The sequence below is a fragment of the Tachysurus fulvidraco genome, chromosome 7 (assembly GCF_022655615.1).
Source record: "Tachysurus fulvidraco isolate hzauxx_2018 chromosome 7, HZAU_PFXX_2.0, whole genome shotgun sequence".
In the NCBI taxonomy this organism is placed as follows: Eukaryota; Metazoa; Chordata; class Actinopteri; order Siluriformes; family Bagridae; genus Tachysurus; species Tachysurus fulvidraco.
Genome location: NC_062524.1, coordinates 23,408,718 through 23,424,554, shown reverse-complemented (window position 1 = coordinate 23,424,554; position 15,837 = coordinate 23,408,718). Strand labels below are relative to the sequence as shown.

General features: G+C 40.4%; 1 protein-coding gene across 13 annotated transcripts in view; it reads right to left on the bottom strand.

Moving 5' to 3' along the window:
- LOC113635402 (multiple PDZ domain protein) overlaps nt 1-15,837 on the bottom strand; it is a 41,804-nt gene that overhangs the window by 9,592 nt on the left and 16,375 nt on the right. For 5 of the 13 annotated variants that reach the window (XM_047815703.1, XM_027134769.2, XM_047815704.1 and 2 more), the window contains exons 14-32: nt 15,560-15,706; nt 14,872-15,042; nt 14,328-14,501; nt 13,776-13,985; nt 11,965-12,057; nt 11,049-11,207; nt 10,041-10,367; nt 9,633-9,747; nt 9,230-9,428; nt 8,741-8,782; nt 6,338-6,433; nt 6,153-6,245; nt 5,767-5,944; nt 5,515-5,625; nt 4,381-4,452; nt 2,662-2,721; nt 2,323-2,394; nt 894-1,047; nt 401-597 (exon numbers count right to left, since the gene is read on the bottom strand). In XM_047815703.1, the coding sequence (XP_047671659.1) occupies nt 401-597; nt 894-1,047; nt 2,323-2,394; nt 2,662-2,721; nt 4,381-4,452; nt 5,515-5,625; nt 5,767-5,944; nt 6,153-6,245; nt 6,338-6,433; nt 8,741-8,782; nt 9,230-9,428; nt 9,633-9,747; nt 10,041-10,367; nt 11,049-11,207; nt 11,965-12,057; nt 13,776-13,985; nt 14,328-14,501; nt 14,872-15,042; nt 15,560-15,706 (2,670 nt within the window). The remainder of the gene's footprint in view (nt 1-400; nt 598-893; nt 1,048-2,322; nt 2,395-2,661; nt 2,722-4,380; nt 4,453-5,514; nt 5,626-5,766; nt 5,945-6,152; nt 6,246-6,337; nt 6,434-8,740; nt 8,783-9,229; nt 9,429-9,632; nt 9,748-10,040; nt 10,368-11,048; nt 11,208-11,964; nt 12,058-13,775; nt 13,986-14,327; nt 14,502-14,871; nt 15,043-15,559; nt 15,707-15,837) is intronic. The other 8 variants (XM_047815710.1, XM_047815712.1, XM_047815705.1 and 5 more) reach the window with 7 other exon arrangements.

The following is a 15,837-nucleotide window of genomic DNA, read 5'->3' as shown; positions in this document are numbered from 1 at the left end:
GGGTTAAAGGGCCTTGCTCAAGGGCCCAGCAGTGGCAACCTGGTGTACATGGGAATCGAACTCACAACCTTCCGATTGGTAGTCCAGCACCTTAACCACTAGGCTACCACATCCCAAAATGTTTTCTGGGGATCCTTACATTACATTTACAGCATTTAGCAGACACCCTTATCCAGAGTGACTTGCATTTTAATACAACTGAGCAATTGAGGGTTAAGTGCCTTACACAGGGGCCCAGCAGTGGCAGCTTGGTGGACGTAGGAATCGAACTCACAAGCTTCCGATTGGTAGCCCGACACCTTAACCACTAGGCTACCACATCCCCATTCAGAGAGGGATGTGGTTTAAATTGCATTTAAATCAGCATGTGATAAATATGCGTCTGAGCGCCAGGCCGTACCTCCAGTAGTTCATCACCTACAATGATGCGTCCATCTCTCCCAGCTGCTCCATTAGGATCAATGCCAACTACGAACACACTCATTCTTGAGCGATCCTTGTTACCTGCCAGACTCAGGCCTAAACCCCTTCTGCCCTTCTCCAGCTCGATCATATGCAACACACCGGGCAGACTCCCATAACGCTCGACCACCTTATCTGCTTGCACACAAAGTATTCACATCTCACTGCAGGCTGTACAATCAAACAGTGACTGATTGATGTTTGAAGTGGGTTTTAGAGGTTAATACAGCAGAACAACCCCAGGGCTTTATTTTTGTTGATCAGTACCTTCTAAACTTTTCTTTGTGGAGTATTTCGATAATCAGAGCAGGTTTAATACTTCACTTTGTGTCTTAATATCCCACTATGGTCCTTGTGTGATTCTAGTATGACCACACTGCCATCTGGTGGTGATCTGCATGTCAGTGCAGCACTACTGAAACACAACTTACTCCAAGTGTATCCAAACTCGTCTTCTTCTTCCTCCGTCGTGTCACGAGAAAGCTGACCTGGACTCTCAGTCAGTGAGTCTGTGTCTGTCTCGCCTATGCGTGGCACAGAGAGAAACGGCATCGTTGGGGAAATTTTCCCTGGTTCTCGATTCAGCTGCCATAGCAACAAGAGAAAAGATAAATGAATGTATACTATTAATACATACAGATAAATTACCGCTTAAATTCAACTAAATGGAAATTGCAGATGACGGAAATATCATCTGAAAACCAGAATCAGGAATCTGTTTAATACACTGACACCTTTTTACAATAATCTCTGAATAAGGTTTTAATGCAAGCAGATTCATTGCTGAGCCTGTGTCATTTGTGGCATATTGTGCATACCCCAATCATCATCATCATCATCATCATCATCATCATCATCATCTTCCGAACAAAACAACATTTTACCTACGCATTGTTCACCAATGCCAGTGAAGTAAGCCTGAACTTACCACTGACATTTGCTACAAAAAAAAATCCACACAGATCAAGCAGGCAAAATGAATACACATATAATGACGCAAAAGCCGGATTATTTATGGGCAATTCCACAGTTATATAAACTTAACTTTATGTAACCTCAACAGCTAGCAACTGGGCTAGGCGAACCCTATCATATATTTCCTCTGAGACACATGAAGCCAATCTGTTTCTAGCTGCTGCTCATGCTGTGTCACGGGGCAGCACGAGAGTGTCAGACGAAAGCTCAATGATGGATGACCATGACTGGCTAGTGGTTCATCCCTCCTTCAAGAAGCATAAAGCACATGTGCTTCTTCATCATTTACCTTTTGTCTGTATTAATGTACCGAACCAGATAAATATCTTTCCATATATTATATGGTTACATTAGCTAAGACTAGTCAAGGGTAGCCTAGTCAGTTAGGTTTCCAGGCATCCGTACGTCGCAAACACACCTGAGCTTCAACCTGCTGGAAGAATCACTAGATATCACTCCAGATGTTTACTATGATTACTGATTAGATGCACATACAGCTTGTTAAGGCCACTCCGAGAAGCATGGCATGTTTTACTGTTGCAGGTCCAAGCTGTAGTCTCTAGCAATTAGTGTGTACTCGGTTTATTTTGCCTGTGAACCGTAGCGAAGAATTGTCTAATATCCATGCATTCAATATCCATATTTTCAGCATGGTTAACTGGAAATTGCCCTGTTATCTGGCAGCCCATTCTCAGTTATCACCTTACAACGAGTAACAAACTGACACGCAGAAACAGGAAGGTTGTAAATGCCACATGCAAGTGTAGCCAATGTAAAAGACATAAATGATCAATTTCCTCACACCCCATACATGTTAAATGGAGCAAGAACACACACACACAAACACACACACACACAAACACAGCCATACACTGAGGCACAAACCTTAAATGGAGTAGGGGTGAAAGGGTTAGTTGGGGAGAGACGGAGGAAAAGCCTACTGTGACTCTCAACATCCTACAAAGAAAAGAAAAAGAGCAAGCAGCACCCGTGAGGGAGACAGAGAAGATACAGAACAGAGAGAGAGAGAGAGAGAGATAGAGAGAGAGAGAGAGAGAACGAAACACAAAGACTACAGACAAAGGATACACTGATATATACATTGCTATCCTGTATTCTGTTTAATACAAATTTTTCGATTTAGAATTAACCCAAGAAATATGACCCACATCCTAATCTGATCTAACTGTATCGACATATTTCTTGTCAATTCAAAATACTGACCTTGTTGTTGGGGTTTGAGACTCGCGCTGTTTTGCCCTCGACGGAATCTGCTGCCGACGTCTGTTATACGAGTACAGTGATTAAATAAAAGATGGGAAAGCACTTTAAACAAGTCTGGAGCGGAAAGAGATTCTTCATTTATAACAGCTGCAATAACACTGTCAATGCGCCTCTCTAGCAGTATGTAACTCTCCAAACAAGGCCATCCAGCATAATTAAAGCGTTCTTTAATGGCAGACTGCTGGCAAGGAGTGGCTCTAGTGGTTTATCCTTCTTGTTTAGAGACTTTCAAATAATGAAGAGTTTTAGTGGCCATCTGCACAGAGGCAGCTGCAGTGGCGTGATATACAGAGACTTACTGACTCCACATCTGGCTTGGGATTTTACAAACCTTACATTGAGCATCGAGTTACTTCACTGTAAATAGAATCTGAGATAGACTGAACTCATATTGCCAAAAAACCATTATGTGCTATTTAGAAACGCTGGAAATGTTGAGAAATGATTTTTCCTATTCGGTGTAATTTATGATAGTTCCTGTCCAGAATATTCCATAGCTAACATCTGGGACTAAGTTGTTTTACTTCATGGTCCCTTCATCGACTAGAAGTAAAACATGACGGAGCAGTTGCTGATACTGGAGTTGATAACTTTCCAAAAACAGCAGAGTAAAAAAGTGCTATATTCTTTGTATACCAAAGCAATCTGCCAAAAATATTGACTTATTGATTTATTTCAGGAATGATGTGCCATACATTTGACCTGTTAACATCACACATTATAATTTCTTTATAGCAGCTGCTATATATTCACTGACTACCCTCTTTCTTCCTCTGTCCTGAACTTAAGGAGACAGAAAAGAAACTTATCCCGTGACCAAGAATCCTGAAAACTTAAAGATACAGCTTTACCTCTCACTGTTATACATCCATCATATCAATGAGTCAGTTTTCTTCTGTTAAAGGTGGGGTCTCCGTTGTTTGAGAAATGCTTCAGAAAACTGCGTCGGGCCGCCAAACAAAACAAAAACAATACTAACGTGTAGCCAATGAGCAGAAAGGGGCGGGTCTTGTCAATATTTGGCGGAGAGAGTGTTCAGTGCGCATGTGTGACATTAGCGGAAAGCGGTTTTAACATTGACATGGAGGATAAAAACGAAGAAAGCGAAGAAAGGCTTACGATAAGGCAAGAAGCAGGACCCGAGAGAACTGAATGTCTTCAGCGTGAAACAGAGATAAACCTTTCACGGTACAACACACAGTACTACAAAAACACATTTGTATTACCACAGTATTACTCATTGTGTTCATTTATTGATAAAAAATATCCCCTTGGTCAGCTGCCCCAACAGGTTCCACCATAATACTTTTCTTGGTTATACTTGGGTTATACTTGTCTGGTGTATGTGTGGGGCGGAGCTATCAAAACAGGGGTGGGACACATTTGGGTTAGGGGCATGTTTATTTTGGTGATTTCAAATGTCAGCATTGGCTTTCAAACAACAGAGACCCCACCTTTAATGTTGATGGGTTTTTCTACAAATTCCTATGTAAATTGTAAGGGTCATATACTGAAAGGTGCTTAGTTAAATTAAACCTTGCAGCCAGAACTACTTACAGGGTATTTCAGTGTATTGCTTTTTATACACAAGTGAATTGGGACAACCAAAGACATATTCACACACATTCAAAAAAATGACACACGTAGTGTTGCTCTAACCTGCGGTAGGGTAGAAAAGCGGCCTGGCGCATTAGAGGTGCTGTTTAGCTGCAGAAAGGGAACAGGTGGCTTCTACAAGCACAAGACAGGACGTTAAGGCACTACTAAATCCTCTGCAAACCCCACTACAGAGTGCAGGGCCAACAAATTACACAATGACTGCTCCACAGGACAGGAGTGGGAAACATCTGGACTGCGTTATCAAGTAAAACATGATAGTTATTTAAACTGAGTCTCAGAGTAGTTATTACAGCAGTGAGGATTAAAAACAAAAAAAAAACAAATGCACTTTTAAAAGTTGTACATGAGAGACATCAAAGGGTCACTCTACTTAAACCTGTTTAAAAAAAAAATCCAGGTTTGACCTCCCTTCCTGTTAGAACACTCAAAATTACATTGTTGGCTAATTTGACATGCAATTTACCAGCACAGAGATGAACAGAAGATGCGGATAGAAAACCAAGTTAGAAAACGTGTAAAGCAAATTAACCGCCGCGCTAATGGAAGGAAGCTTTTTCTACAGACAAAGATGAAGACGTTACAGAGTTGGGTTGGTGAGATTCGGGGCGGGATGTGAGTAAGGGAGAGACAAGGTAAATGTGCTACACATCAAACTGAATAATCAGATTTGGACGTTCGAGAGGAATTAACCGTTTTAAAGATCGGGTTTATGAGTTCAAAGCTTGCTTTAAGCTTGCTAGAAAGGCTGAGGTGGACATTTCCTGTCTAATATACTTTAATAGTCCCGTTCATTCCAGTTCATCTGCCATCAGAGCACTCCAAACCTGGAAGACCCCCAAATTTTCTCCATTAGTACGATAAATAAATTAAAGGGGTCATGGCATACCCTTTAAATAAAAAGCTTTGGCTTCTCATTAAGCTGTCGGTTCATTAGGAATAACAGATGTAATTGTGTACCTTAGATAACAGTAGTGTTTGAAAAGGGTGAGCACATTCACACAATTGTGAGCCTCATAATGGCTGATGCCACTGTATTGCTTTGTGAGAGGATAGCTGGTGAAACCTTAGCGGACATAAATGAGGACATCACGGAGAGCTGGAGTGTTTGTGTAGCAGAAACAACTGATGAATGCGTTTGTGCGTGTGTGCGTTCGCGGAAGTGTAATCACTGACCCTGGGCCGGTTGATAATGCTCTGTACCAGGAACACAACAGGGTTGCCAGCTTTACGGATGGCGTCTACAGCTTGCTCATGACTGGCGTCTCGCAGATCTACTCCGTCCACCTGAAACCCACACAGGAATATAAATCTAAAGATGTAGAACACGTTACAATTGTGTATTTCTTTGAAGACATCTTTAGATTTGATCAACACTTCTGTATCCTTGTGTCATAGCAGATGTGTGTATGTGTGTGTTTGTGTTACCTGTACAATTCTGTCTCCTGTTTTCAGAGTTCCGTTGTGTCCTGCGGGGCTGTCTTCAAGGATGTGCTTTATGAAGATCCCCCTCATCACTTCTCCATTGTTTAGGCGACTACCCATGCCCCGCCCACCAACAATGCTGATACCCAGAGATTTTCCAGCCTCCCTGTAGAGCTCCACCCTTCACACACACACACACACACACACAAAATTTTAATATTACCTTCACAGAATGTGATGTATGCCAATTTACTTAGCTCTGGATATACTTCTATGTGTGTTTAATTGTGAGCAAAGTCTCATGTGTGTGTGTGTGTGTGTGTGTGTGTGTGTGTGTGTGTGTGTGTGTGTGTGTGTGTGTGTGTGTGTGTGTGTCTGTGTGTACTCACTTCCTTGGCTGGTTCCAGTTGCTGAAGTTTGCTGTCTGTAGTTCACTCTCCTCCCCTTCTCCATCCTCTCTCTCAGGAAGCTCTGCTACAGACCTGAATATATATGAATTATTAACTGAAGCTCATTTTGCTAAAGCGATTTTTTTTTACTCAGCTCTTTTATGCATTATTACAGATGTTATTACCTTGATGTCTTTAATGCATCCATGGTAAAGGCATCATCCTTGGCCTGCTTAAGAGCCTTGTATTCCTCTAAATATTCCCCTGGGACATAGGTAATGCTGTAAAACATGGACAATGGCATGGATTCAAATCAACCTTATCACAAGTATGGAAACACTGCACATTACACACACACACACACACACACACACACACACACACACACACACACACACACACACACACACAAACACACACACACACACACTGTCTAGTATCCTTAAGCTATTAGATATGTCATCATCACTAGTATTAAAAATACCCCAAAGACAAAGTGAACACCTTATTATAATAATTCTTTAAGAAGTGAATGGATCTTGTGTTGGATATTAAATTCTAACCTTGTAAATTAATTAGTATTCAGTGGCGTGCTTGTCTTGAACAAGCATGGTCTGGATTTAATGAGTTTTCTGCCTATCACGGCCCAAAGTGTGATCGCTAACGTCTTGAAAAACTAGCCATGCCATGTTCCTGTGTAACAAAACCTTAGGTAGTAGAAGATTTTGTTGACATGCCAAATACACATGCGTTTCAAAATTCCTGAACTAATTAAAGAGCCACTTTGGTAAGAGGACTTGGTTCAGAAATAAAGTCAACAATCGACTGCTTTGGAAGGCTTTTAAATCGAACAGAAAGATGACAGATCTAACAGAAGTGATTCAAATCCCATTTTAGTGGTAAAGTACAGCATGCAAGCACATGACAAATGACACGACAAAGTTAATACAAATAAAATGAACCTGAGCTAAGAAAAAGTGAGATAAATAAAAGTTAAAACAAGTGAAATGAACCAGAGTTGATAAGAGTGAAATCAAACAGTTAAGGAATGTGAAATGAATCGGCACTAATAGAAGTCAAATGATTCGGGGTTAAGAAAAGTGAAATGAGTCACATCTGAAAAGAAGTCAAATGATTCAGGGTTAAGAAAAGTGAAATGAATCAGAGCTAAAAAGAAGTCAAATGATTCGGGGTTAAGAAAAGTGAAATGAATCAGAGCTAAAAAGAAGTCAAATGATTCGGGGATAAGAAAAGTGAAATGAATCAGAGCTAAAAAGAAGTCAAATGATTCAGGGTTAAGAAAAGTGAAATGAATCAGAGCTAAAAAGAAGTCAAATGATTCAGGGTTAAGAAAAGTGAAATGAATTAGAGCTAAAAAGAAGTCAAATGATTCAGGGTTAAGAAAAGTGAAATGAATCAGAGCTAAAAAGAAGTCAAATGATTCAGGGTTAAGAAAAGTGAAATGAATCAGACCTAAAATGAAGTCAAATGATTCAGGGTTAAGAAAAGTGAAATGAATCAGAGCTGAAAGAAGTCAAATGATTCAGGGTTAAGAAAAGTGAAATGAATTAGAGCTAAAAAGAAGTCAAATGATTCAGGGTTAAGAAAAGTGAAATGAATCAGAGCTGAAAGAAGTCAAATGATTCAGGGTTAAGAAAAGTGAAATGAATCAGAGCTGAAAGAAGTCAAATGATTCAGGGTTAAGAAAAGTGAAATGAATCAGAGCTAAAAAGTAGTCAAATGATTCAGGGTTAAGAAAAGTGAAAGGAATCAGAGATAAAAAGAAGTCAAATGATTCAAGGATAAGAAAAGTAGTCAAATGATTCAGGGTTAAGAAAAGTGAAAGGAATCAGAGCTAAAAAGAAGTCAAATGATTCAAGGTTAAGAAAAGTGAAATGAATCAGAGCAAAAAAGAAGTCACATGATTCAGGGTTAAGAAAAGTGAAATGAATCCGTTTACTAAAGAAAGAGTTACGTAAATGAGAGTTGAGAAAAGAGGGATAAAGTGAAGGTAAGAAAAGTGAAAAGAATTCAAGTTAAGTGAATCACAGTCGATTAAAAAAAAAAAGTCAAACACCATGTGGTTTCTCAATCCCTCAAGCTTATATGATTCGGTGAGTATATTAAGAAAGAGAGCACAGTGATATTAGTTAAAAGGATGCCATCAGACACACAACTGCATGCTAGGTGTTTGTTGAGTTATGGCTAGATTGTACGTAGTTACATTTTGGCAATGTGATTATCCAGATATGAGCAACAGAGTCATCGAATCTGAATCTGAATCTAATCACTAGGACTAATTCGATTTATCTGCAAAGTAGAGCTATTAAGCTTCATAAGGCAAAACTTCCTACCATGCAGGTACAGTATGTGGCTCTGTAGATAAAACAGTTTACATACAAAGGTTCCATTTATGATGGAATTAAAGTTACTATATTGGCAATTTGGGGTATATAATGAGAATATAATTGCTCTAATAATATGGATAATCTTGAGCACACAAACAGAATGAGTTAGGCATGCAGTGATACGGACGCACCCAAATCACCAGTAGTGTGCACTCGGTAGGAGTTAGGAGACATACTCACATATAAAAGGGGCAGAGCTCCTCATCCGGAGCAACTGAAGATCTAGAAATGGTGAAACGTGTTTAAGTGCTGCTGCTGATACAGGAGCTTTAGTCAGCAGCACTTGTGCAACTAAAGTGTGTTTCATAATTCAACCAATCCTCTTGCAAAGTCACAGAAACCATGAAAGCATAAACGTTTCTGCAAGCTTAAAGCGTTTAAACCGGATCCTGATAGAAACGAGCTTTGTTTTAAATAGACTGGTATAACGGATAAATTGCAGTACTAAATACTAATATATATACAGAAATAAGCACTAATAACAATATGTGTTGGATTGTGATTGTGATTTATAATAGAACAAAAAATATTTCGGAGACATATTTCGTGTGTACGCTTTTAGGTGTACATTTAGTGAAATGCAGAATTTTTACGTGTTGTGATTTAAATGGCCACACGGTCGTTGGTAAGGCTTTGGGAATATATTTTCCATATGCATGACTTCCTCACCCCATGTCAGATCCGATGAGTGAGTGTCTGCGCAGCATGGCGCGTGCCTGTGCGTTGGTCAGGTTCCCGGTTGCTTCGCCGTTGATGGCGAGAATGAGATCTCCAACTCCTAAGCGTCCATCTCTGCTAATGGCCCCGCCATGGATGATACTGCGGATCAGCATACCTACACCGTCCTTCACTGTGCTCACTGTCATACCTGGAACAGAAGTCATTTGACATGCGTCACCTGTGCTGCTGGTACAGAACATGAGTCTTGCTGCTTCACTTCATAGCGGCGCAAAGAGATATATGGAATTTCTATCAAGATTATAAAAATCTGAGAATTATTAAGACAAATCTAATACATCTAACTTAAAAAAAAAGGATATATGAGGTTATCTGAGCTTAATAAATAACAAACCTAAACTTGAGTTGCCCTTGACAACAGTGATGGTCCTCTCAAAATTGCTCCCTGGGGTCATTTCTTGTTGATCGGTTTCTTCCTCTTGAGTTTTATCCATTGGGAAATCATCTTCCTAAAGGTTTTGCACAGAAACACAAAATCACACCAGGAGAAACACAAAAAATTACTGCTCAAGGCAAGGTCATGTGGTCCGGAGAGAGGTGAGAACTACCTGGAAGGTTCTAAAGTATATATAGTTTCTAACGGGATGGGCAGGGGGAAAAAAAAAGAGGAAAGTATGGTTATAAAGAGCAGAACTGTTTTATCTGTGCTTTGGGCCAATGTGTGGTAATAATTTCTCTCCTCTCTCCTTAAAACAACAAACGTTGACTGATAGTTGGGAATATGAAATACAGAACTCTTTACCTCCTCCTGAGAAGCATCGTAACCAACTTCATGGATCTCTGGCGTGATCGGTCCTGTTTCTCGATATAATGGCAGTGTAAGCTCGTCTTCTTTACAAGTGAAAGCAGGGTTTGCTCTACAAATCCCAGCTTTTGACAGCGTTGGGTCCATGGAGTCCATTCTCTTCAAATCATGTTCCATTATCAGACTTGAGTGAGTAAAGCCAACTCTTAGTGTCCCCGGTTCAAGCCTTACAGATGTTCCCTCCTCCTCAGGAGAAAATGGCTCTTCGATTTCAGTTGACGACATGAAAGGATACTCCATGAACGAATCCAGGACGGGGTTTCTCTATATAAGATGACACGTTTACTTCACACTACAGCACGAGCTTTATGATCCCAATTACAACCTACTGTAAGGCTGATGATCTTCTAATCAACACCTGGGCTGATGATGCAGTGAAGTTTGTTCACAAACCAATGGAGGATAAATGACAATAATCACATAGGCCGAATATCCCCATTACTAACTCTGGCAGGGTTTCAGACAGCTATAACATAGCTCCATTTCTCTAACTGATTCAGCAAAGGCTCTGCATTAAATTTCAACAGTAACCAAACCCACGAGGACCAATAAAGTCTCAAATAAAATCAGGGTTGATGGGCCTTACTGCAATATAGCGCCGAATGTCGGCACAGAGAGCCATTATACAGGAGACAAAACGGCAGGCTGAAGTGTTTCCTGGGAATGGGAGGTGGGAATGGGCTGCTTTAGATAATGTCACTCGGTGGGTCATGGGGGTCGTTTGGGTGAGAGAGGGATAATTTGGTGAGGGGATTGAGGCTTTCAAATGATGATACACTAGCTGATGTGCACCCCAGAGGACAAAGTAGGTGGCATTAAATTACTATGTCATGGCTCTATCAGGAAAATACTAGGGTTCATAATGCAACATGCAGAGCTTAAAAACTACTAGCTCAACTTGCTACGTTGTGCTAAAATAAATATACTTTGCTTGGCTATAAATACCTGAGGGGTGGAGACTTGCATGGCCATCTGATAGGCGAGGTCTGCACTGCAGGGGCTTCCGTGAAGAGCGATCATGGACGCCTGAATCGTGTCGTCTTCCTCGCCGTCGTGATGGCGATCGAACTTCTCTTCGGACAAGTCCACATCGCTAGTGTCGATCTGGAATATGTCGGTCGTTCTTATCAGATTCGATCTTGAGCAGATTTACACCAAGGCTTCCAGGATATATTGTGTCTGTCTCCTTTTGTTATTTCATAGCATGTGTGGAATTTTATATCGTCTCATATAGACGTAGATAGTAGATAGTTTATTTGAGCGTTGCTCTATGTTAGGACCCTGAAGCCTTAGTCTTATTCGAATCAAATATCATGTTGCCTTGCACTAGTAACTTCTTTCAAAGTGTCAGGATGTCAAAAATGATTTCTGTATAAAAAATGACATTTACAGTATATAACCCTGTGAATCACAGAGTTACAGTATATAAATGCACGTGCTTATAGGATCGACCCGTACACGAGGATGCTCTACATGCCTACAGATAACAATAAATGAATTTTAGTAACACCATCATCTAAGAAAAGCATATCATCACTGATGACTGTTTGATAAACGCTTTCTATCTGCTAGAACATAACCCAAAACATGAGATAACTTGCTCTGTGAACGTTCCATCGCACAAGCGCTAACAAAGTATGACATGGTATAAAAATGATTTATAAATCGCTATTGTTGATAACTGTTTGACTTCTGGACATGCTGTTACAGGAAAATAATCAACTTCACGGTGTTCGGTATCTCTGATTCGCCACACCGCCATGATGTTGAATGTTTGCCTGTAACAACACAACCCCCCAAAAAAGTTTATTCCTTAATTATGAAAGATTTCGCTGACAACATGAGTTCCATGAGCACTGACCAGTACTGGCTCAGCGCGGAATAAGACCTCTTCCTCCTCCTCATCCTCATCTCTCTCCATCCGCGACAGAGCCGAGAAGATAGAGGAGGGAGTCTGTGAAAAGAGCGCTGTGAAAACTTATCGGGACAATTAGCACATGTACTGTACAACTCTTCCTGACAAACCGGAGGATGTTTAATGCGTTAGATAGCTTTGGATTTAGAAGAATTATTTGATTAATAGTCATGTTTGATTGAGTAAATTAGTAGTGCAAGGCATGTTAGATAGAAGACTAATTCTAATTCCCATCACTGCCGGCTGAGTCGATTTTTAATTTGATTTGGGTTCTAAACTTCAGACAGTGGATTTGTTGGAAATTTAGTAAAGAGAATTAAAGATGTGTTATTGTGGATCTTTCTCGTTCTCTGGATCTTAGCCGTGTGACGTGTGAGCTTCAAAGTATTACTTTTACTTTCAACAAAACTGCAGTTCTGTGAAAGGCTTTAGGACAGTGAAGTGAAATATTGGCAGAATATTAGAAGAATAAAACAGACGTGCCAACAATTAAACTGGGGGTCACAGAGTTGACTAGCACATAACATTAAGGGTGCTTTTTAAACCTGGTCACTTCATGCGTTTTCTGTGATCAGATAGCTATCCGATGGTAAAAAGACCAGGTCTAAATGCCCTCCCCCTTTCGAGACGGATATAAATCCGATGGTTCGAACCCCTTCAGGAGGTGGTCTGGGACGCATTTCAGATGAAAGTGGACAGGTGTAAATGAATGTGGTTGTTCAAGCCACATACGTCAGCGCTATACTCCGAACAGAAGTACATCACTTGTAGGTGATCTTTCACCCAGGCGTCTCGTTAGGTCTTAAAACGCGCTGCTGCCGTCAACGAAAATGCAGTTTTTTGAAGCATAACTGTCGTGACGAGTTTTTACGTCTTCTTTTTGATTGCATTCTGAAAACCACATACACCAAAGCGTGTTCCATTCAAATTACCCCGGAAATGAGGTCAAATATATTTGCATTTTGGGCGGGAGTAGAAAGATCGGATCGATATCCGATTCGCCGAGACGCCTTTATGTGGCCTAATGTAAATGGAACAGTTTTAACAAATTAGATAGCTATGGGATCAGAGACAACACATGAAGTGACCAGGTGTAAAAAGGCCCATAGATAGAATCAGGTGTACTCTAAAAAAAAACAATCTTTGATAAGACCTAGTCTAGTTTGATAAGACCTAGTATTTTATTTCTTTCCTTCAGAAATGTTTAGGCTTCTTTTTGTTTCTGGTATTGCTAATATCTCTAGGATTTGCTTTAAGTTTTACGTTTTGTTTAAACGACTGAAAATGTGCAAATGCCAAAAATGTCATTGGGAGAAAATTCCAAATAATATTTCAACACAAAATTCTGGCAATGTTGATGACGACCCACCATTTGCGTAGTCCTTGAGAGAATGAGAGTCTGCATGCGTGGAGGGGAAGAATGCAAAAAAAAAAACGATACCGCTATGAAAAATACATGCGAAATCTAAACTTTTGCTGAATAATCTACGCACCTCAAAAATCGTTTTTGCTCAAATGAAGCAAAAACACTGAGCTTTAAATTTCAGGCACATGCAGGGCTCCATGGAATATTTAAAGATCCAGTAGAAGAATCGGGTTACTGAAGCACAGGCATCAATAGCAGAAAGAAGCATGCCCGTAGACATACACACACACACACACACACACACACACACACACACACACACACACACACACACACACACACACACACACACACACTCATTAATATTCATAAACGTGTATCTATGTCTTACAGGCAGTGGTTTGGCTACTCCGATGTGGACGGTGCCTAAGCTTGCCCCCTTCAGTGCCTGAACTGCCTCCTCCAGACTGGCACTCTCAAGGTTCATGCTGTTGACATACATCAGCCGGTCTCCTGGCAACAAACGTCCGTCGAGTTCAGCTACACCTTCAGGCACCAGAGATCTGATCACGATCACAGTCTTAGCTGGGTCCATAGGATCCTTTACACACACACACACACACACACACACACACACACACACACACACACACACACACACACACACACACACACAGTGTGGACATGTTTAATGGTAGTAGCTTTCTAAATAATTCAGGAATGTTCACCGTTTGTTGAAAAAAGCGGGTTTAAAGAGCTGCATTAATTTTAAAACTGAAAGCAATAAGAACAGCCTCAATCTGCATCTGTGCCCATTGTGGTAATTCTGTTATCTGATAAAATGTTAGATAACGAAATGTTATAACAGTTATATCCTTTCAAATCCCCTAAGACCCACTAACTCTGTTTATCACGACCACTACGACGCTTATCTTTCTCTTACCTGGTAGTCTAGGATGCTAAAACCCAGTCCACGTTCTCCTTTCTCTAGCTCGATGTCCTGGATCTCTGACTCCCACATTGCTAATGAAGTTCCCACAGTCTCTTCTGGCACAAGATCCCTTAGGCTCGTCTCTGATTCTCCAGGCAGGAGGAAGTCTTCATCGTGATCGAACTTCTTAAAAAAAAGAAGAAAAAAAAAAAAGAAGACACGATCTCTACATATTTAAAACAGAAGTGAAAAGCAATCCTGATGATCTTATTCTATTGGACATATTTGGTGTCTTGTTTCTCAGCTCTCCTGGTGTGAGTCTCTCTGCGTTAGCGTTAGGGTTGTAATCTGGCCACCTGTATAACATAATCCGATCTAATCCATCCGAGTGCAAATTAGGCGGCTATTAAACTGGACTGGTTTTGTAGGTGAATGCATGAACGAGCTGAAAAGTAAACTCCAAATGCTCCAAACAAAATTGTTTGCTAGTAAAAATGTACTAGGTTTTAAGTAGTACCTATTCATGCATTTCTAATAACACAACCATTTGTTCTACCTTTTCTGTCAACCGTGGAGCCACTTCTTCCGGCCGTGGTTGGCAGGACTGACTGTCAGTCAAGGGCAAAGGGGCGGGCCTACAGCAGGCCAGGTACACACACACGGGCAGCTCCTTCAGAATGCTCACTACCTCCTTATGTGTCTTATCTCTAAGAGGTATACCATTCACCTACGCACAAACAAAAAAAGGACACTGATGACGTCAGTAATAAAGATGAGAATGTTGATCATGTCGATGGGTTTGAGTGCCACTTTATACAACTCTATACACTAATTACACACCATGCTGTACCTGGACATTTTAAGGACACTTTAACACTGGACTTGCACAGCACAGTGCCACTTTATACACTAATTACACACCATACTGCATCTGGACACTTCGAGGACAATCTTTAAAAAACATACACATTTATGTTTTTGTATATTTATGCATACGTATATACATTATTTCTATATTAGTTTTCTATGTAGTTTTCTTATATAGTTTATGCTTTTTTTTTTTAGGTCTATAGTTTATCTCCTTTTGGTTTTGGTTTACATTTTTTTTTTTATCCTAAATTGCATTCCTTTTATTCTTATATACCGGACAGACGCATAAAGCATTTGACTGCATGTCGTACCCTGTATGTATGTGTATGTGACAAATAAAATTTGATTTGATTTTGATTCGAGTGGAACCGCACCTCCAGAAGTTCGTCTCCGCTGTAGACCTTTCCAGAACGTCCTACGGGTCCCTCGGGTAAAACCGAGCATATGTAGTGGTGACCAGAATTTGCTTCCAAACTGATCCCCAGTCCACTGTTCACACTAAATTTCTCTACCTGTACCACCTACACACACATACACACACATAACTGTTGTCATTCATAAAAAAAAAAAAAAACCCTTGAAATCCCCGCAGATCGTTAAATCGCCGCCGCTTGTGCGGTTCATGAGCTCTGTTAACTACGCTGGAAGCGAT